Source organism: Pocillopora damicornis, chromosome 5 (assembly GCF_964200805.1).
Source record: "Pocillopora damicornis chromosome 5, jaPocDami1.2, whole genome shotgun sequence".
Taxonomy (NCBI): Eukaryota; Metazoa; Cnidaria; class Anthozoa; order Scleractinia; family Pocilloporidae; genus Pocillopora; species Pocillopora damicornis.
The window spans coordinates 17,564,437-17,587,924 of record NC_142674.1 but is presented as its reverse complement, the minus strand read 5'-3'; the positions used below and the strand labels follow the sequence as shown (position 1 = coordinate 17,587,924).

Here is a 23,488-nt window from a genome sequence, read left to right as displayed (position 1 = left end):
ATTATTATCATTATCATCAGAGGTTTAGGTATTTATAAGCGGGTCAATATATGCAATAATTTGAGTATAGTGGGTGACCTTTATTGTAAGATGTTTTTGACATGTTCTAGACCTCAAGCAGTGATTTTTTTGTCAGATTACTTATGTCAAACTGCTGTTGGAGCTCTCGTTTTTGAGAGTCAAAGGGTCAACTGTAATCTTGAGAGCTAGAACTTCCTGATCAGCGCGCTTTGATCACAAGTGTACACTTTTTGCACTACTTGTCCTATACATAATTCTAGATATCTACTTACTTTTTAAAGTCTCAAAATCGTGTATGGAATGTTTTTGTGTTGGGAATAAAAAGCGAACTGCAAATAGTAACACTGTGATCCTTTTTTTTTTTTTCTTTAGCTCCTTGGATTTGACAGGCCCTCTTCTTCTCGATGGGCTCGTGCAGCTACCAGTTATATTCCCAGTCCTCTACAAACATTTTACTGGCTGCATCAGAAATGTTTACATCGATCACAATTTCTTGGACCTCAGTCAGCCATTGTACAACAACGGAACCAGTGCTAAATGTAAAGCAATGGGCAACACATGCGCATAGAAACCTTGCGAGCGAGGCACGCGTTTCAACATACTTGGTTCTCGCCGGTGTGACTGTCCCACTGGGTTTGATGGAAGTCGCTGTGAAACAATTATTGAATTTTTTTCTACGGATATGTAAGTGAACTTTCCTCTCGCATTTACTTTAGTTTGAAGCGTCCGGAAAAGTACGGAATCTTTTGGAATCTTTTCAAATGCTTGGTATCTAACATGCAGACAACAGTTCATGAGTTGTGCATGATAAAAGACACCTTATGAGCATTTAAATGTATGCGGTTCCTTGTTATGAGAAACATATCGTCGAGTTTGTCTGGTTTAGTGAATCTTCAATTAGTAAATGCACGTACTTAATCACCGGTATTTTCGCCTTGAATTATCGATCCAGATTTTGACCCGACAGTTCTGAGAAAAGAGCGAAAAATCAGTTTTTCTGTACATATGACGAAGATCTGCCGGTTTCAAAAACCCTGTGAACAATCCTCAGAGTTGAAAGATTCCCTTCCTTAATGTTAAGGGCCAAGTTCCTCAAATACTGTCTTCTGTTGTGTCAGCAATTTCTGTTTCTTAACCTTTTCACTGCCAAGATATCATTGTTAATTCTCCTTACTGTCTGTCAGACAATTCTTATGATGTTAGTTCTGAGAATTTAGTATTGGATCAATTAATAATTCTGTAATTGATATTTTTCTTTATTCTCGTCGCTTGTCCGCTTGTATACAATTCTCACAATATTAGTTCAGAGAATTTAGTATTGGATCAGCTAATTATTCCCAAATTGATGTTTTTCTTTATTCTCATCGCTTATCTGGTTGATGTTGTATTAATATTGTAAGGAGAAATACTGTCTTGGTTACTCATGGGAATTCAAGGGTTAAATTGGAGAGAAATTATCCAGGCCTCCAGTTAGCGTTGATTTTCTGGGAGTCACGTTACCCTAAAATACCCCAACTAAGGAGAACGTCAATTTCTTATCACGAGTTCTTATATGGAAACCATTCATACAAACTTCCTTGTTCAGCAGGTGTGAAATACACTGAGAGATTTTCGGGACAGAGTTTTAAGAGGGTGCCGGCCAACTCAAAGGTCAATCTTCCGTGGAGTGTTTCAATGAGATTCCGCACAGCCAAGCCTTCAGGAACTCTGATTGAAACCTCTTTTTCGTCATCATCTTCGGTGTCGGAGGTAACTTATGTAAATCAAGGTACATGTCATGGTATAAAAGTCATTGAATGTTCTTATACTTACGTGAACTTCGTTGCTATTTCAGTTGGTTGATGGTTAACTGTAATACAACTACAGAGGGCTGTTGGTTCCCAATTGCCTCACATAGCGGTGAATGATACCCAGTGGCATCACATTGAGATCCTCTGGACAGATTCTTCCCTTAAAATAACAATGGACTACATCTACAAAGTTTCTGCAGATGCATACAGGGGAAAAGACCTTGGAGTTGTCAGACAGTTTTTCATGGGAGCGAGGAAGAATTCTACCAAGTCTGCAGTGTACGGTGGATTTGGGGGCTGTATACAAGGTATGCTTTTCTAACAAATTCCTCTAGTTAAACTGTTTGGTTTATGTTTCTGTAGCCTGCTTCAGGTATTAGATTAGCAGCAATGCACTGATTGATTTTCCGAAGCTTGGAGGAAAAAATGGTTGTTAATGAGTATAGGTAATAACATGATTTCGAGTGCAATTTGGTGTTTATACGCTCGAGTGAATTTTTTAGTACCACAAAATTGCACGAGCTGTGGGGCGAGGGAAGTTTGTTGTCTTTGAAAAATTTATAATTGCTTATTGCACCAAATTGCAAGATAAATCATGTTATTACTTGTTAATAATTTACATGAAAAAACATCACAGAAAGGCAAGGCAGACTAAACGTTAGGTTTGGAGCGATAGTGTGAGTGCGTATGTGCGTGCGCACGTGCGTGTGCGTGCGCACGTGCGTGTACGTGTGCGAGCAGGTGCGTACAAGCGTGTGCGTGCATGTGTGTTCGTGCGTGCTTATTTATGTAGTAAGGGTTGGAACTGTGCTATTGGAGTGAGCATGGTAATAGTGGATGTATGAATATTCGGCCATTTCCGACTTCTTAAAGGCTTCCTTTTTTCGTGAAAATAGTTTCGTTTGCAAAATAATTTCTTTTCCTATGAGAAGTATCGTTTCTGGGATCGTTTTAAAACAGAGGCTGTGGGCCTCTCGGAAATGGTCCAACTCGGTTACCCGTTTATACGAGGAGACACTAACCTCTCTCTTTCCATATCCTTAGGGGTTTTTGTCGGGAGTACCTTGATCAACATGAACTCTGGAGTCAATCACAGAACAGCATCTGGTTGTGAAGAGAAAATGGGAAGCCACTGCTCATCGAACCCTTGTCCAGACTAAAGCACGTGCTAAGAGGAATTCGACTCCTACAAATGCATATGTCCCGTAGGTTACGTTGGTAAACACTGCGTGCGCGTATGTTCTCTTAAGCCGTGCCGACATGGCAAATGTGAAAGTTCAAACCATGGAAAGGGATTCTGATATGGTTGTCCTCAACAGTACACTGGTAAGTGAAATTTTTTCAATTTTTATCTTATTTTTTTCAATTAAAGTTATTACCTATTGGGCACATTTCTAAATAAATAAGTAAGTAAATAAATAGAGAATAATACATGGGCGCGCGTAGATATGGAATTTCCCTTCGAGTGTTTAACTCGATAGCTCACGTGTGAGATGTTGAGTTGAATACGAGCGAACTTGTACTGGTGATTGGGTCGAAATCCCACAGGTGAATAGGCGCGAACTTGCAGTGGGGCGAATTCACCAGTTATCGATATGCAACGCAAATCTCTCAATGTTGAACTTAAGATCCACTTAAATTTAAAGTTTGAATGTTTTGTATAATTTCTTAGGGGAATTTTGTGAGGTTCGCATGGAGATACCCTGTCGAGATAAGTACTTTGGTGCTTCAAGTATAGGCGTCTGTGGTCCGTGTAAATGTGAAGTGGGGATCAATCTGAGTCCAGTTTGTAACAAGTCTACAGGAGAGTGCTACTGTAATGTAAGTGCCACATGGAAGAAGCTTATCAGATGAAGTTTACTAAAACCGTGGAAAGTTACGAGAGTCTGAATGGCTCCCATGTGGTCTTGCAATTTTCGTCGCCTGTAAATCGCGGCTACTGTTTTAGAATTCAGTTCTGATGCTGTGTCCTCCATTCACTTGTTATGCAATTGGAAATCTGTGCTTTTTTTAAAGTATTTTTCTCATTTTGTTTTTGTCCAGGCAAAGCGCTATCGAAATATTGTAAGCTACACATTTTCGGGGTGCCCCTGTGTTTAGTGATGGCTGTCTTAGATGTGACTGTGAAGAGAATGGTCGGACTGGTGATCAGTGTGCTACAGAAAATGACCAGTGCCCTTGTCTTAGAGGCCGAAGGGGAGGGAAGAATGTGGTCGGAAGGCGTTGTAATCAGTGCGAAGACAAACAGGGTCAGATTGTGAGCGGTAGAGGCTGTGTGGGTGAGTGAGATTTAACTTAAATTGAACACGTTGCAAACGCAGTGAAAATGCATATTTAATGCGTGTGAAATGGGTTTACTTATACGTGTAAGGCGTCAACAGTGCGGATGAAACAAGCCTCCACCCGTTCAAAACGCGTCTTTATTGCAAGCGAAATGCGTTTGCATGGGTTTAAAACAGGCGCTTTGACAAACATTAACTCTGTTGCTGAGAAACAGTCTTTTTCAGTTTGGTCAGATAGAGAAGAATCCCGATTTTTCTAATTTCCTGAGGAATAGGAAATTGGTTGAATTATTGGAAGGTCAGATGTCTGGTAACATTTCTTTCATAAAAAAGGATAGTCAATTTTGATTCATCTCTTTGAGAGTTTCCAGAAACAGTTTGCTCGAGAAATCGTGAGTCTTCTGTCCACATAATTAACAAGGAATTCTAAAGTGTAAAATTTTATTGTTATTTTTATTATAATTATCATCATCGTTATAGTTATTATTAATATTATCATTACTTTTATCATAATTATATTATTTAACCACATGAAAAGAAGATATCTCGAACAACCTTCGTCATGTTACCTCTATTTATTTATATATATATATATATATATATTTATTTATTTATTTAAGTATTATTTGTTATCTAAAAACGGGAAATGAAGAACTCTGGAATTAAGTCCTATTTTATTTGTTTGTATCCAATAGTTATTGCCTCATCATGTCCAAGAGCATTTGCTGAGGAAATATGTTGGAAGAAAGAAATGTCCTTCTATTTCTTTATGGGGTGGGGTAAGTGTGCGAATGTTGTCCAACAGGGAGTGTATGTATCAACCCTTTGAAGTAATGAACAATTAAAATCTCCCTCCAATATCCATACATTATCCAGCAAACAGGTGGTGAGAATACCCAAATTATCAGGTAGAAGTTGTTATCTGTAACCAGGCATTTTTCTGGAAAGAAAAGGGGGGGAGGGAGGGGAGAGGGGAGAGGGGAGAGGGGAGAGGAATGACTGGTACAAGAAACCTATCAAAGTCACTATTTTATAACATTCACTCGCCGTCATCTATTGGAAGATAATTTTGCGCAATTAATGCTTTCAAATAATACTAATAATAAACTATTTGAGGCATAAAACATGGATTTCTGTGCAACACGTGTGAAGGTTTTAACTCCGTTTTTTTTTTTTTTTTGTCTCAGGATGTCCCGCTGCTGTGGTCGGAGTTTCCGCTGGCTTAGCGAACGAGGGCTACGGAAACCAGAGATTGTAAGTCAACTTTGTATGGTCTCTGTAGAACTTTTTACCAGCCCGTGTAAATAGTTTGTTTTTACTTTTCACATTCCCAAACCAAGCAATAGATAGTGACAGTTCCCACTAAATCTCGTGACATTTGACCTTTTTTTTCATTACTTTTCAGCTGCTGGATGTCAACAGATGGAACACTTATCTGGACGTTTACGATTCCGATCATCATTATTGTCGCGGTAAGTAGCTTCACGAATGATCCCACTCCTGACAACACATGTCAATGTTAACGGCAAACAAAGAGGTAAATCTCTTGTGGTAAACGGATTATCAATTGAATTAAAAATCTTTCTAAAACATCCAGTGACATCTCTAGGAAGCTGGTCTCATTCCCGTTCTCCTTACAACATCATCACGATATGAAGCAGGGCGGTGACGAGAAAAAAAGAAAAAGTATATCAACTAGGGGATTATTACTCGATGCAATACCAAATTCTCCGAACTAACATCATTAGAATTGTCTTACTAATGAGAAGAGTTAATGTCAACCGTCCACTTTTCACCTGTTCTTCTTCATCTTGTTTTCCCATCCTCCCCTCCATTTATAATTTCTTTGCTGATACTGTGTTGATGAACGGTGGGCCCGTTTTATTTATATTTCGTTTTGTGACTTGGTGTTTGCCTCAGTGGCATTCTTTTGCGCAGTTGACATGCATGTTGCTGTGGCAAACAAAAAAAAACAACTACATAGAGATGACGGTCTGAAATTGCTCATATTTATACACAAATTTTGTATTTGTGGAATGGTGCAGTATTTGTATACAGTTACACTGATTGATTTAGTATGTCGTGTTGTTCATTGATTTTCTTTTTATTATCTTAGCTCAACACTCTCGTCTTTATCATGGCGTTGTTCACTTCTTCAAAAACAATCAAGGAAGAGACGTCGCCGGCATCACCACCATCACCATGACGACGAACAATCTAACCTGACGTAAGATAACACTTTTGACTGATTCATGAGCGTACCAATCGTCTCTTGCTAAAGCCTGGTTTTCTCGAGCGACGCGAGCACAAACACAAGCATAACAGCTCAAAGAGAAGCAAACAAGAATCAAGCGCAAGAATCAAAATTTGTCCTTTTTCTTGTGCTACTCTTTGTGCTCGTCGACGTTCGTTTTCTATTGGCATACTTTCCTGATGCTCGCGTTTGTGCTTGCGCTTGTGTTTGCGTCGCTGGGGAAAACCAGACTTAAGCGTAAAAGACTATTTAACAACTATTCACCGAAGTAGAGGTGGCTCGTGGTGGATATTTACCGAACCGTGAAGCGGCGAGATTAAATATCAACTGCCAGCTTCCTCCACTGGGGTGAATAGTTAACTACCGCGCCATAGCAAACGGAAGACATTAGATTTATGCACACCATCCATTAAAAACCGCTTCCCTTAACTAACCAATCTCCAACTGCTCAGTAACTGAGAAATGTTATAATACCTTAAAATGATAAGATGATAAAATGAAATTTACCGAATCCCTTCCATAACGTTCTGGAGTATTCCAATGATCCCAATCCTTCCAATGAGCGCATTCCCCCCGCCCCTCCTTTGGCCGATATTTTAAATAACCGCTTGTTTGAGGAAATACTGTTTGGCAATTTTTCACTGTTTCATCTCCATTCTAGGTACCACAATGTTACCCTTCTCCCGCTTGTCACGTCGGTTCAAAATTCATTGTCAGCTACCTACAAATGAAACAAGTAGGTTTCTTTTGAATCTTTAACTCTTTAACTTCCTGACTTGATCAACATGTCACTTCTCCCTGAGGTTCCAGTTTGTTATCTTGTAAATACGTTTTGAGAACAGACAGTCTTATCAGCCGGAGAGTATCATTCTGAAGTAACACCAAACTCTCCCCTCTAATTTTCAAGGAAATGTATCGTGGTAAGAGGAGAGAATTTCCAATTGGATCTTGAGGGTGAAAGGGTGAACTAACCTTTTTCCTTTCCCCTTCTTTCTTCCCACTTTTCAATTCATGCACTCTCCCTCCCCTCCCTGTTCGTATTCGCAAGACTATTCCATTTTCTCTCATTCCAGTTTCTCTCACCCAACGTATTGATTTCTTGTATCTTTCTTCACCTGTTAAACGAAAAGTTCTGTTTCGGTTTTTTTTTCCTTAGAGACGCTCCTGTCACCCAGGGGAGACGGCACCTCTCCGATCCCCGTATGATTTTGACGACGATGGAAACGCCACTAGCACATCTACCACGGAGCCATCCAGCAGCGGTTTCCGTAACAGTATAACGAGTCGGTTCACCACAGACAACAGTATCACGGATACTATAGGAGATGAAGATACCAGTGCACCAGGTGTGCGTTTGAAATGTAATTTCTCTCAAATGCGTTTATAAATTCTGCTCAGTCCAAGTAATAAGAACGTAGTTTTAAATAAATTACAGTGATTTCTAGTCGGCTTCTATACCCTAGAGAGCGAAGAAAAGTGCCCCCGCCAAATCCCCTTTTTTTTTTTCTTCAATGAAGACCAGATTTGTGCCATACGAAGACAAGTTTTCGTTAATTACAGTCGTCCTACAAGAAATGTTCCTTTGCAATTCAATTCGGTAGGGAGAAAAGAAGAATCACTCAGAAAGTAAAGGCAAGACTTAAAACACAAAAGCAATCAGAAGCAATCTCAACCCACAATCATACATGGAGCCAGGCTAACTGGTTTAGGGCAGAAGGGGCTGGGCATTGATTGCTGTATTGTGGAATTTATAATTGCTTTTTTTTTCAAGGAACCAACTCCTTTGAACCATTTTAGGAATGACTTATGGCTTGCAGAAACTGTACATTCTGTTTGTTTGTTTGTTTGTTTGTTAGTTTGTTTGTGTCGGCTAACTGGTTTAGGGCAGAAGGGGCTGGGCATTGATTGCTGTATAGTGGAATTTATAATTGCTTTTTTTTTCAAGGAACCAACTCCTCTGAACCATTTTAGGAATGACTTATGGCTTGCAGAAACTGTACATTCTGTTTGTTTGTTTGTTTGTGTCGTCCAAGTCTTTCATTTCGCTCAGCGAAAATACGTTGTAATGGAGTTATTCCTCATTTGTGGGAACTAATTTTTGTTTGGTTGTTCAAATTTTAGATGGAAAATCGCGAAAGGCCAAGTACCCTGATAATCCTGAACTCGGTAAGTCGTTTACAATGCGTAAACTCAAACATTTCTATGTTTTAACTCCTTTGTAGTCAATATTTTGATGGTCACGAAACGAAGATGAAAATAAGGGATGATATTACTTCGTCACGCAATATTATTGTGCAACGAAACATCTGTTACACATCTTTGGTACAGTCAGTTAAAGGCTAACAGTCTTGTGAGTATATATAGAGTGGGTAGCATTGTAGGCGCACTCTGATTGGCTACTCAAACTCCAAATATCCCTTGCTAATCACCTCCGAGCAACGCGCGCGCGATTTGCGCCCGGAAAGATGGTAATCGTTGCAGGAAGAAATGCGTTAATATGACCTTAAGAGCCCATGACTGTAAATATCGAGAATCGCTGGCCAGGTTAAAACAATCGAAAATTCTGATAATTTGCCTGGAAAACCCTTCTAGGGAGATATATTAAAAAAACAAATTTCAAAGTCTGAAAAATCAAATGTGTCCGAGGAAATGGGGAAAAACGAAAATCCGGGTTTTTACTGAGTAATTATGTAAAAAATACAGTAAAATTGATTTGCTAGTACTGGAGGAAGATTTTTCGTAAGAAATCGGGGGTGTTTTTACTTCAAAATATAATTCATTTGATTTTTATTTGCGGCACTTTTAGGAGCTTTGGTGTAATTTTTAAATTTACATGATTTTTTAACAAAGTACTCTCAAACGCTTGTTGCAAAAAGCGAAAAAATAAAGCAACTTCAAGCCTTCAAAACGCGTCTTGGTATATGAGGAATCATGTCAAATTATATGCTGGCACAACGTTTGGTCCTTATACGAAAATAATATGAAATAAAAAATTTGAATAATTCAGAAAAGTGCCGGCAAAATAAAAGAGTTTGCGACGCACTGTGGCCAAGATCAGGAAGCAAGCAACACTTTCACCTTTACCTGTAACCCTTTAACTCCCAAGATCTCATAAATAATTCTCCTTACTGTCTGCCATATAGTTCTTCTGAAGTTAGTTTGGGGAATTTGGTAATGGATCAAGTAATAGAACCTAATTAAGATTTTTCTTATTCTCGTTACTTGTCTGCTTGATATTGTGTTGATATTGTAAGGAGAAATTCTGTCTTGGTCACTCATGGGAGTTAAAGGGTTAACCCCTTGTTACTTTATATTGAAAAAATTGAATACATACAAGGATAAGTAACCCTTTTTCGAAATGTTTTTTACCCAGTAAATCATTTTTTTTTTCTTTGTTTAGACTGGCATTATCATTGTTGACGAATGTAAACTAGCCGTGGCAGTGAATTTTGGGACCAAAGCAACCTCCTTCTCATGTGCCGCAGCACGGCAGCTTCAAATTAAAGATGAATCTGAAAATTACAGGTATATTTTTATATAAATGCACACCATCAAGAAAGACCCTTGGAGTAGGCAGAGTGGCCGAGTGCTTAGGGCACTGGCCACCTGCTTAGGGACTTGCCAAGTGCTTAGGGACTTGTAATGCAGTGGTCCCAGGTTGTAGTTCTCCACTCTGCTACTCACTGGATTTTTTTTTAGTTGCACTGAGTTCCACTCGTTGGCTTTGCTCTGTTTAAAGGCAATTTGTCTGCCTTTCACTAGTTGAGGTTCTTAAAAACTGTGTTGACGTTTATTTACTATGTTTATTTCCAATTTGTTTGAATTAATTATTTCTAAAATTTGTGAGCAAATTGAGAATAGAGAAATATATCTTACGAACTGTTAATAGTGTTATTATTGTTATAATTAATTGTTATTATTATTGTTATTATTAATTATCACCATCATCATCATCATCAGAGCTTTAGGTATTTATTAGCGGGTCAATATATGCAACAATTTTAGTATAGTGGGTGACCTTTATTGTAAGATGTTTTTGACGTGTTCTTGACCCCAAGCAGTGATTTTTTTGTCAGATTACTTATATCAAACTGCTGTTGGAGCTCTCATTTCTGGGAGTCAAAGGGCTAACTGTAATCTTGAGGGCTATAACTTCCTAATCAGTGCTCTTTGATCACAAGTGTACACTTTTTGCAGTACTTGACCTATACATAATTCTAGATATCTACTTACTTTTTAAATTCATAAAATCGTGTATGGAATGTTTTCGTGTTTGTAATTAAAAGCGAACTGTAAATAGTAACGCTGTGATCCTTTTTTTTTTTTTTTTTTTTTTTTTAGCCCCTTGCATTTGACAGGCCGTCTTCTTCTCGGTGGGCTCGTGCAGCTACCAATTAAATTCCCAGTCCCCTACAAGCATTTTACTGGCTGCATCAGAAATGTTTACATCTATCACAAGTTCTTGGACCCCAGTCAGCCATTGTACAACAACGGAACCAGTGCTAAATGTAAAGCAATGGGCAACACGTGCGCATATAAACAACCTTGCGGGCGAGGCACGTGTTTTAACTTACTTGGTACTCGCCGGTGTGACTGTCCCACTGGATTTGATGGAAGTCGCGGTGAAACAGGTATTGAATTTTTTTTTTACGGATATGTAAGTAATCTTTCCTCTCGCACTTACTTTAGTTTGAAGCGTTCGCAAGAGTACGGAATCTTTTGAAATCTTTTCAAATGCTTAGTGTCTAAGATGCAGACAACAGTTCACGAGTTGTGCATGATAAAGGACACCTTATGAGCATTTAAATGTATGCGGTTCCTTGTTATGAGAAATGTATCGTCGAGTTTATCTGATATAGTGGATCTTCAATTAATAAATGCACGTACTTAATCACCGGTATTTTCGCCTTGAATTATCGATCCATACCAGATTTTGACCCAACAGTTCTGAGAAAAGAGCGAAAAATCAGTTTTACTGTACATCCGACGAAGATCTGCCGGTTTCAAAAACCCTGTGAACAATCCTCAGAGTTAAAAGATTCCCTTCCTTAACTTTAAGGGCCGAGTTCCTCAAATACTGTCTTCTGTTGTGTCAGCAATTTCTGTTTCTTAACCTTTTCACTGCCAAGATATCATTGGTAATTCTCCTTACTGTCTGTCATACAATTCTTATGATGTCAGTTCTGAGAATTTAGTATTGGATCAATTAATAATTCTCTAATTGATACTTTTCTTTACTCTCGTCACTTATCTGCTTGATCTTGTTTTGATATTGTGAGGAGAAATTATGTCTTGGTCATTAATGGCTGGTAAAGGTTGTTGTAACTCGGGTTAATTAATTTCCTAAACCCTTTAACTTCCCGATCCAATTTGTAGTTCTCCCTACTGTCAACCACACAATTCTTACGATGTTAGTTCAGAGAATTTAGTATTGGATCAACTAATTATTCCTAAATTGATGTTTTTCTTTATTCTCATCACTTACCTGGTTGATATTGTATTAATATTGTAAGGAGAAATACTGTCTTGGTCACTCATGGGAGTTAAAGGGTTAAATTGGAGAGAAATTATCCAGGCCTCCAGTCAGCGTTGATTTTCTGGGATTCGCATTATCCTAAAATACCCCAACTAAGGAGAACGTCAATTTCTTATCACGGGTTCTTAGATGTAAACCATTCATACAAACTTCCTTGTTCAACAGGTGTAAAATACACTAAGAGATTCTCAAGACAGAGTTTTAAGAGGGTGCCTACCAACTCAAAGGTCAATCTTCTGTGGAGTGTTTCAATGAGATTCCGCACAGCTAAGCCTTCAGGAACTCTGTTTGAAATCTCTTTTTCGTCATCATCTTCGGTGCCGGAGGTAAGTTATGTAAATCAAGATACATTTTTTAAAAGCCATTGAACGTTGATATACTTACGTGAACTTCGTTTCTATTTCAGTTGGTTGATGGTAAACTGTCGTACAACTACAAAGAGCTGTTGGTTCTCCAATTGCCTCACATAGCGGTGAATGATACCCAGTGGCATCACAAGTCAGACATGAATTATCAAAAGATGTATTTGAAATGTCGTCAGAAGACTTGGAATCTATTCCATTGGTGGCGTTACAAACCCTCCAGGAAAACACAGCAAATTCTGTGTGCTGACATGGAATGACATTTTTTGTCGTAGATAGACGACGTCATCTTACACTGCCCTTATTTTAAATTGTAGAAGAAGGAGTAGATGCATAGGTTGAAAAATTTTTGGACAGTAAATGGCGAAGTTACGCCTAAGAACGTATGGGTTTTAAACCTCATGAACTCGATGCCTTAGAACAAGGAGATCCTAGAGATTTTCTAACATTTATATCAATTTTAAGTAAAATGGTATAATTCGCGTTTTTCAGAGCGTAGATTTAAGGAAGGCATATCCACAGATGAAGAACTGTTCTTATTAGCTCAGGAATTAGCCAAAGAAGATCCTAAAAAAGTGGAAGAATTTTTCACGATTTTATTTCAAAAATTAATTTTGTAAATTTTTCGATTTTTTAATAGGTGAGCTTTCTGAAGAAGAGCATGCACATATTGCGCAGAGGATTGGATTATCGTTGTTTAGGAGGTTAGCTCCACGACTAGGCCTAACTAGTAGTGAACTGGAATGTTTAGAAAACGAGGTCATGTGTCTGGAGTGTTATAATGCGGATAAATAAAATGTGTGTAAATTGAAATCATATTCTTATTTTGTTCAATCATGGGTTCTTGGTGGCGTCGTCTATATTGTTACGCTCACTACCGATTCGTATCGTGGGCATGTGTACGCATTAAGGTACTCGTGTACGAAGACGATGACGTGTATAGAATACCTTACGACTGGGTTCCTTCCCTTATGATAGAAGATGTGTATAAACATGCTATGAAACCTCATTTGTATCCTCCCCATACTCGTATTCGTCACTTGATGACTCATGCGATATTACGAGGGAAAGTACACATACAATGTGTGGAATCGATTGTACGCATAGTGTTTGGGAGGGTATTGGATTGGTTACTACTGTGTGAATCATTTGTTCAAATTTTTATGGCTAAATAGAATAAGAAGACTCAATCCGATACAAAGAAGATACTCGATTACGATACACCCGGTGTCGTCGGCAGTCTAGGGAGCGTGTCTCAGTATGCTCAAGCTAAAGGTATTTCACGTCCCAAAACGAAAATTTTACAATCAAGTCTTTCAGACTCTGATGAAACAGCAGAACATTCGTCATTTTTCCACCCACGGAGATGCCAAAGACAGTATTGTCGAACGATTTAATAGAAGTGTGAAATCTAAAATGTACAAATATTTTACAGCGGCTAATACCTTAAAGTATGTAGACAACTTACCGAAACTCGTGTACCAATATAATCACACGTATCATAGAAGTATTCGCATGATTCCCGCCAAAGTCACTATGTTTAATCCCAAAGAAGTTTGGGACAATTTGTACGGCAAGTATGTGAATCTCAAGAAAAAAACCTCCTGCCTTTAAAGTGGGGGGTAAAGTGAAATTGAATAAAAAATTTAGAACTTTCAAAAAAGGATACTTACCTGGTTGGACTGAAGAGGTGTTTGTGGTACGCAAAGTCTTACCGGTTATGACTACCACCAATAAAATGGAAGAATTCGACGACACACCTTTGCAGGGTACGTTTTACGCCTGGGATTTACGAAAACTACAATTGAACGAATCCTCGTATTTTAGAGTGGAGAAAGTCTTGAAACGACAAAAAGATAAATTGTACGTCAAGTGGAAAGGATATCCCGCTAAATATAACAGTTGGATCCATAAAAAAAGATTTAAAGTGACGTGTGTACTCGTACTAATTAAGGAAAAATGAAAGTAAATCTGAAAAGTTTGCATTTTTTTTAAAGTGCTTTCCACTGAAGTGAGGTGACTGAGAGCAACAAATAAAATCTCTTTTTTTTTTTTTTGAAATTTATTTCAGAAATTTATTTAAAAAAAGTATAAAGGAAGACAAAAGTATCATGGTCAGCAAGGCAGTGGGTTTCTGAGGAAGAGAAGACCATTTAAGAACCGTTCCACTCGCTGACGCACCCTTAAACGATGGAGACGTTGAAGTAAACACATCATCTGTAGCGAGATGGGCGCGAAAACAAGCCGCTATCAATCCTAATCTCAACCTATTCACGATTCCACCTACGGATTTTTCTACTGCTAGTTACAGGTACGTCAAAGTACCACCTCAGACAGCGAGTATTACTCCGATTCACGTTTACATAGAAAGACAATCGGATTACATTGATCTGGAGCGGAGTTTTGTGAAATTGTATTCGGCATTCAAGACAACGGGAAATGCCAATCTCACTTCACGCAATGACACTGTGAATCGCATGACAACTCCAGCCAATAAGCTGGCGCACACACTCTTCAAACAAGTCAATTTCCGAGCTAATGGCACCCTTCTCACAGGACAAGAGGACATGTACCATCTCAAAGCCTACATACAGACGGTGTTGAATTACGACAGAGATGACGGAGAGACCATTGTTCAACCCACAGTTTGAAGGAATGAAATCGATTTTCCCGTGACGATCGGCAAAAAAAACTTACCCCGAGAACCAAGTAAAATACCATTAACGACTTCCACGTTTAACTGCATGAAATTGTCCATAATTCTGATTGCCCGATTGCCTGATTGTCTGTTTACTTGTATGATTAGCTATTTGTAGATTTTGTGGCTGGTAACGAGTACTTTACTTTGTTTTAGTGGACCTCATTTGAAAACCGTTTTAATATCCTTACGTAAAGATCATTTAGTTCCCAGACCAGGGGAGTAAATATAGCAGAATCCAAAAGATGGTTTCATACCTGTCAAGCTGATCGGTCAATATTTTCCAAGTTTCAGATGCCGGGGAACATTTTTGCAGGTTTGCTCTGTTAATGAACAGTTTGAAAAATTCAGAAGACAAGTATCAGAGAAAGTCAGGACAAATGACAGAAAGTGATGGACCAAAAAGTAAGACATTTACTGTAAAATTCAGAAACAACAATTTGGATAAACATTGCATTAAAACGAGATCTTGTAACTTGTAACTGTTTAAGTAACTTTCGTTAACCTTTCTGAACTTCAGTTGTGGTACTCTAATTTCCTCCAAAGCACTTCAAAAAATTTATCAAACTAGAATCAAAAGTTAAAGAGGGCAAAATACAATGGAAGTCATTCATTTCTCCTGATTATTTTTGGTCGTTAAAGGTGAACCATTCCAAATAAGATCACAGCCGACCGAGTCGCAAAATAAAAAAGACTGGTTTGAGGTCAATAACAACTAGGCATTCCGCGCGTGTTGTGTTGGAACTCGCCATGTGACTAATCGTCGTAAATATAGTTTACACACAGGAATTACATCTGATCTTCGCACAGTCAACAAAATCACTTGCAGTAATATCGGAGTAATTATGCCGAGAAAAGCGAGATCACTTTCGAAGAGGAAGACCATGTAATCCTTTATCATTATATCTTTCGGATCAAAAATGGCGGGCTTTTCAATCTTCGAAACTCTACACGTTGTGGATTCGTTGTAGTAAACTGTCTATTTGTTTTGGCTGCATTGGATAGCACCTCTGAACTCAGTAATCCTTTGGATACTTGGCGAAAGGAAGATCAGGATAATGTATCACCCGTTAAAACACTACAAAGGTTGGTGAAGTGTAATAGTAGTAGTATTTTTGGTAAAATTTCCGCACAGCCCCCAACTATCGCAAAACAAATATGTTTCCCCAATGGCAATGTGTTGTTTTTGTCATTGTTTTCTCTATCCAACCAAAACTGTTGTTGAATTGGCATGTGGCTGTAATTACACACCAAAAAAAAATCCTTTTCCTCTCTCTGAACGAATAAAACATAGCATGGAAACGCACTGTTCAGAAATGATGAATTTATGGAGAAACTACTGAACTCCTACATCATGAGCACTGTGGAACAGTTTGATCTGAACTGCACTGCAGCCAGAGTGTTGTTAAATGCCATGCCTAGGCTGGAAAGTGCTGCAGTTTTTCAGGATATGGTAAGTTTAGCAAGGTATTCTTAATCCTTCAACTCCCAAGATCTGATTTAAATTCTCTCCTCTAGCTGCTACACATTTCCTTGTAAATTAGTTATGAGAATTTGGTGTTTCACACTTTTCACACTTTTATTTTTTTATTTTCTTGCATATTTACAAGATATTAGATCAAGATGACAACTTCTTCCTGATAAGTCTGACTATTCTCATTACCTTTTTGCTGGATAATGTATGAATATTATAGGAAGAAGTTACATGATAATCACTTGTGGGAGTTAAAGTGTTAATAATCTTAAGATGTGACATTTTTTTATCAGCTTGAGTTCCATGTTAAAGTCCAGAAATTGTGTCCAGTTTCTGTGGCATGGCACTCCCTTCCTTTTTAGAAAAAAATTAAATACTTAATATTAAATTGCACAATTTCTACTTTATTTCTATGGATGAAAAAAAAATATGAACCCCTAAGATCATATGCTACAGGTATTTATATCATAGTTTACTGGTCTTACTTTACACAGTACTTCAGGCTTTGAACATTTTGGTCACCATACCTGAAAAAGAGAAAAAAGAAAATTTAGTTGACAAAATATTTAGCATCAAGTGGCCTCCTGGGGAAAATTAGATTTATCTCATTCTTGTACAGCTTCAGCTTCTGAATTAACTCAATTTTGTGTACATGTTTATTAACTGGGTGTAAGTAGAAGGTTGTTTTAGTTAGGTGATCCAAGGTAGTGTACAAGGTTAAGATATAGATATCTTATCTGACTCCCTTGGGAGAATATCAGGAGTTATTGTTTTTTTAGAGGGCACGGTAACGAATCTTGCAATCTGATTGGTTCTTTACCCGGTCAGTATTTTCCTATCTCTGCCCACGGGCCACGGTAACGCTTTCGCGAGTCGCCGAGTACATCCCAACTTTCGTTGTCATTTTTCATAAATATACCTCGTTTTCCGGCTGGGCAGTATTTTTAAGCAAACACGTCGGTCACTACCTCAAGCCGATAAATAACTTATGAATCTTCCCTTTTCTCTCTATCAAATCACTTTGGTTGACAGAAAAATATTGGTTTCAGAATGAATTTGTATAAACAATAGTGTCATACGTTGGATGACAAGCGGCCTAAAAACCGTCTGCAATTAATTTTAATCGTTCACAAAAAGTACTCAGAAAGTTGAAACGTGAGGTATTTGGTTACAGTTAAACTGAACGATGGAACTTTCATTCATTTAATATCTGAATTTTCTCGAGCAATTTGTTCATAGTAAAAAAAAAGCGAGCGAAGTTTTAATTTAAGTTCTACAACAAATATACGCTCCTGGTGAGTCTTTCCAATTCCGTTCAATTTGGACATTTGTACCTTAAATTGCACAACAGAAAGGCTGCATTAAATTCCCTTGTGTCTCGTTGGAGTGTGCCGTTCGAATTTAGTTTTTGTGAAGGAAAGATCAGAGTTAAACACGCCATTACAGCAAACAAACGAGCAAACTCTCACAACTTCAAAATAAAAAATTGAATTTACTCACAATTACTTTCCTCGCCGTTTACTTAATGAACAGAGGTAAATCTTCGTACATGAATGAATGGTCGATGAGAGTAAATAATACTTTTCGTTAGATCATTAACTGATTTTGAAGAAAACATTGTCGTGACAGTCCTTGCCAAACTAGTTCTGTTTGTTTTCAAATGTTCCTACGATTTTTTTTTTCTTGCGCGCTCTCTAATTGACAGGTGTCATATTGTGACAGATACTTGTAAAAATAATGTTTCAAAGTTTGTTTGGAAGCCTTTTAAATCACCTTTATCGTTACGGAAATGAAAATGTTTCGCTGAGGCATCTCTCTTAAATTTGCATCACCTCTATTTTAACTACCATTTACTCACTCAAAAATTGTTCAGTTTATGGAAGATCTTGCCGTATTTACGGCCATAAGTCATTCGGGTTCTTTCGGAAAGAATTTCGTCAAGTTTAAAAACAATAAATATGTTATTTACCGGCTAAGGGTCGGTCCGTATGGTGAAAAACTGTGACCTCGGTCTTGAAAATGCTGCCCACGGCCTACGGCCTCGGGCAGTATTTTCAAGACCTCGGTCACAGTTTTTCACCATACGGACCTCCCAGCCGGCAAATAACATATATGTATGTGCTGTAATAAGTCATGAATGAAAGTGATCCTCGCAGTGATGTGCACTACTTAGGCAGTAGTGAAAATAGGGCTTGAAAAAAATTTCAGGCCTGTACGGGATTTGAACCCATGACCTCTGCGATACCGGTGCAGCGCTCTACCAACTGAGCTAACAAGCCAACTGGGAGCTGGTCATGATAGTGGTTCTAAATAAACCCGTGAAGTGATGAGTATACGGTTAACAATATATGAAAGTCATATATTTGAACTGCGGATAAAGACATGAATGAAAGTGATCCTCGCAGTGATGTGCACTACTTAGGCAGTAGTGAAAATAAGGCTTGAAAAAAATTTAGTAGTGCACATCACTGCGAGGATCACTTTCATTCATGTCCTTATCCGCAGTTCAAATATATGACTTTCATATATTGTTAACCGTATATTCATCACTTCACGGGTTTATTTAGAACCACTATCATGACCAGCTCCCAGTTGGCTTGTTAGCTCAGTTGGTAGAGCGCTGCACCGGTATCGCAGAGGTCATGGGTTCAAATCCCGTACAGGCCTGAAATTTTTTTTCAAGCCTTATTTTCACTACTGCCTAAGTAGTGCACATCACTGCGAGGATCACTTTCATTCATGTCTTTATCCGCAGTTCAAATATATGACTTTCATATATTGTTAACCGTATATTCATCACTTCACGGGTTTATTTAGAACCACTATCATGACCAGCTCCCAGTTGGCTTGTTAGCTCAGTTGGTAGAGCGCTGCACCGGTATCGCAGAAGTCATGGGTTCAAATCCCGTACAGGCCTGAAATTTTTTTCAAGCCTTATTTTCACTACTGCCTAAGTAGTGCACATCACTGCGAGGATCACTTTCATTCATGTCTTTATCCGCAGTTCAAATATATGACTTTCATATATTGTTAACTGTAATAAGTCACTTGATCATTTGATGTAATGAGAAGAACTGTAAGACTCTCTTCACTGAAGTTTGTGGGAAGCTTGTGAGAAACGTGTACTCAATCTGAAGGATAATTTAGAAACTTAACAAGTTTGAGCGAGGACCGACTATTAAACAGTAGCCTCTGTTTAGTGTAAAAATATGCTCGTACTTTTTTTTGGTGGACATTTATTTTGTCTAGAGAGGCCAAGAATTTTCGGAGAGTAAAGCTTGAGGGAAACTGTGTGCTTTTAGGAACGGATCATGTTTAAAGACAAAATATACGTGTATATATTACAGCCAAATTGAGGACGTATTCTTTTGCTTTTTATCCCTCAAATATTTTTTTGCAGTGCAGAACAATCAGCTTAGTGTTGAAAACGGATGTTGAATTTTCGAAGAGACTTCACAAACAAACAAACTTGTCTCTCCTTCGTTATCAACTTGGATCGACTTCTAAAGAAAAAAAAAGAGCAGAGCGATATGACCTTGTGAAATCAAACCAAAGAATCAGAAGCAAAATACTGATGCCACTTATGACTCCTTCGCTAATGACATGTGAAAAATAAATTGTTGGAGTTTTGAGCCATCGGTTAGCTCAGTTAAGAACTGGCATTGCCTGTGATTCCGACAATCGAGTTTTCACTGGATCATAAGCGTTGGAGTTCTTAGCGGAATCGGAAGAGAAGAAATTGCTCGGAATATTCCAACTCCTATTTCGTCAAGCTTTTGGCTCCACTTACGACTCCGACTCTCGATTTTCTCTAGGTCGCTGGCACTCCTACGACTAATGAACAATTCGACACCAATTCTGTCTTTTGTGTAAACGAAACTTTAGATACTCTACCACATTCATCCCTCTTGAAAAACACTACTTTAACTCTTCAACTCCCAGATCAAATTTGTAATTCTCCTTACTGTCAACCATAGAATTCTTTTAATGTTAGTTCGGATAATTTAGTATTGGATCAGCTAATCCTGCCCGAATTGATAATTAATAATGACGTGCCGGCAAATTGGCTCTCGCTAATGAGTTCTGAAGTTAGGGAACACACTCGCGGCAAAGTAATTAATTTTTCTGTTACGAATAATTGGGAACTGGCATACGGTAGCCAGTTTACTTTATCAACTCAGTTGATAACATTAAATTAAATTTGAATCTCTTTCTTTAGTGCTGGAAGTTCAGAGGAGTGAGAATTGCAGTAAAGAAGACAATCAGAGCATTTTGTTGTTGTTTATAGCTCAAGGATGCCTTTATTTTATGAGAATTGACCTCAATGTTCTTAAACATCAGTATATTATGCAAATTTTTTTTTATCTAAAAAGCACTTGCTCATCATAAAGGAACCACAAATATGTTACCTTAAAAACAAAACAAGCATAGCTAAGAAGGACAAAGATACACATGGGTCAAGAACTGGAAAGAAAAGCTGACTTGTTGAGGAAGCTCTACATAGTATCGGTGAAAAATAACTCGCAGATTCTACGTCATTTAGTTTGCTAAATAAATGTAGCACCCGCTCACTAAACATGATGAAAATTCGAAGAATTTGAATAAAACACGAAAGAGTTAAAAACAAGTCTAATTATAGCTGTGACATTTGTCATCGTAAAATCAGACAACAGGAGGAATTTTTTATCCAATAGAAACTGTTAGAATTCTCAACAAAACAATAATACTCTTATATCGAAGACGGATCGCCCAATAAACGTTCATTTGCGGCCAAACGAGGGAAAGACAGAGCCACAAGTGTGAACGTGAGCGCCAATGGCGACCCTCACAAGCCAGTTTTCTTCACAAATACCAATTGGAGTAGTAGCATTTCTCCTCGCTTTCAACATTGTCCTCTCCTTGACTGCATCTCTTGGTAATGCTCTGCTTCTATTAGCATTTTATAAAGTGTCCTCTTTGCATCCCGCTGCAAAGGTCTTGTTTGAATGTCTAGCCACTACCGATATTTGTGTGGATTAATTTTCACAACCTCTGTTCGTAACTTTTTTATTTCTTTACATTGATCTTGGTAACACCGGCATAGATATTTTGTATTACGTCGAAGAGGTTGTTTGTATATTCAACTATGTTTTGTTTGGAGTGACTGTACTGATATCAACAGCCATCAGTGTTGACAGACTTCTTGTTCTGTTATTGAGGCTGAGATACAGACAAGTTGTGACACTAAAGCGAACTCAAGCTGTTATACTTTTAGAACACTAGTGGTGGATATTTACCAAGCTGCCAAGCGGAGATGTTAATATCTACCCCTAGCCACCGGCACTTAGATGAATATTTGTTTTTGTATATAATTTAATACTGTGAGATAAAATAATACAAAAACATGATTTTGAATAATAAATTCCTGTAATAATCACAACATTTTCGGGCGCAAATCCCCTGGAAGTGAATGGAGAAGGATGTGCGGAGTAACGTTTTAATTACTACTTTTGGGTTCCTTATATCTACATACGGATCGAAATATGTCAGATTTTCGGAAGATTCAAACAAAAAAATAATTTAATTTAATTTCGTGTACTGTGAGATAAAATAATACAAAAATATGATTTTGAATAATTTATTCCTGTAATAATCACAACATTTTCGGGCGCAAATCCCCTGGAAGTGAATGGAGAAGGATGTGCGGAGTAACGTTTTAATTACTACTTTTGGGTTCCTTATATCTATATACGGATCGAAATATGTCAGATTTTCGGAAGATTCAAACAAAAAGAAAATTTAATTTAATTTCGTGTGCAGAAATGTCAAAATCCTATCTAAACAATAAATACTTCCTTATAAGAATATCAAACAGTAAATAAATACTGAAAAAAAGGCAAAAACCAAAATTTTTGAGATCGACATCAGAGTCACCACCGATCTTTTGATCGAAGATCGTGGTGTTATTTCACTTTCATTTAAAGGACACTCCCTGTCTCAGAAAAGAATTGTTGTCTTAGCCCGGCCTTGAACTGGGAGAGAAATCTGAAGTTTAGTATCATCCAATAATATTCAGTAAAACAAGATTGAAGGGCATATGAAAAGTCATTTACATAAATTCTGAACAAAACAAGTCATGGAATAACCGCTTGTGGCACTCTGGATTCAAAGACCAGAGAGTCAGGGACTCAGAATTTATGAGCGCTACTTGTTTTCTAGCTGATGGATTAATGATGAACTAAGCCACGCCGAAATGCCCTCGTTTATTTTGTCAAAGAACTGGCTCATGTCAAGAAACACAAGGACGGACAGTAAGAAAATAACTGCTGTTGCCTATTTCTCTAAAAATCATAGCACAGTACTTCTCAAGATGAAAGTTGAAGTAATGGGTTAGGCAATGTCAGCGTTATATGTAAGTGCTCGTGAAAAAAACAACTGAAAATGACTGAATGAGAATCCATTATTATATTAGCTCGTCTGTGTTTCTCGAAAACACCATCTATTCCTTGACTAAACTCGACATATTTGCTGACATAGTGCACCAGGAAGGCACGATTAGTGTCAACAATATTCAAACACAATATCCCGAGACGCCAAATGCCTGAAACTGGGGAGTTAAAAAGTAAAAAATCATGCTTCCTTGGGACTTGGAATATCTGCCTTAGGCCGACTTCTGCACTAAGAATCGTCACAATGGGTCATTTATGTTTCAAACTTCGAAAACACTTTTCTCAGACAATGATTAGAAGCAGTGATGTGAAATAACAACATTCAAGACTAATCAGCTTAATACCACCTATCTAATAAACAAATTGGAATACAGAACGGTGAGTCAGTAGCTGCCTACAAAAAGGATAAAATGTATTGGGTTAATAAAGTTTTGAGGATATGCTACTCCTGGTTGCTAAGCGAGCGTAAGCTGGGAATAGAAAAATATATACACTTATCAGAACTAACGCAGCGCTACTGGATTTTCGTCAATCTTACTCTTTGATGGAGGCCAGATGTCATTTTAGTTTATGATATCCTTCAAATCTACAGTTAGATCCAGACCAGCAATTTTGCTGCAATGAATGGAGTAAGCGAAACGAG

At 38.0% G+C, this 23,488-nt stretch overlaps 1 protein-coding gene across 1 annotated transcript in view; it reads left to right on the top strand.

The window, feature by feature from the left end:
* LOC113684892 (cadherin EGF LAG seven-pass G-type receptor 1) overlaps positions 1-13,058 on the top strand; it is a 32,071-nt gene extending 19,013 nt beyond the window's left edge. The window contains 21 exon segments of the mRNA XM_089205948.1: positions 394-683; positions 1,613-1,770; positions 1,856-1,898; positions 1,901-2,119; positions 2,856-3,137; positions 3,484-3,632; positions 3,855-3,895; positions 3,897-4,090; positions 4,789-4,872; positions 5,281-5,347; positions 5,499-5,565; positions 6,210-6,244; positions 6,246-6,320; positions 6,375-6,534; positions 7,009-7,083; positions 7,504-7,693; positions 8,469-8,513; positions 9,748-9,872; positions 10,689-10,978; positions 12,049-12,209; positions 12,290-13,058. Of these exon segments, the coding sequence (XP_089062074.1) occupies positions 394-683; positions 1,613-1,770; positions 1,856-1,898; positions 1,901-2,119; positions 2,856-3,137; positions 3,484-3,632; positions 3,855-3,895; positions 3,897-4,090; positions 4,789-4,872; positions 5,281-5,347; positions 5,499-5,565; positions 6,210-6,244; positions 6,246-6,320; positions 6,375-6,534; positions 7,009-7,083; positions 7,504-7,693; positions 8,469-8,513; positions 9,748-9,767 (2,194 nt within the window). The 3' untranslated portion in view covers positions 9,768-9,872; positions 10,689-10,978; positions 12,049-12,209; positions 12,290-13,058.
* The last annotated feature ends 10,430 nt before the right edge of the window (positions 13,059-23,488 follow it).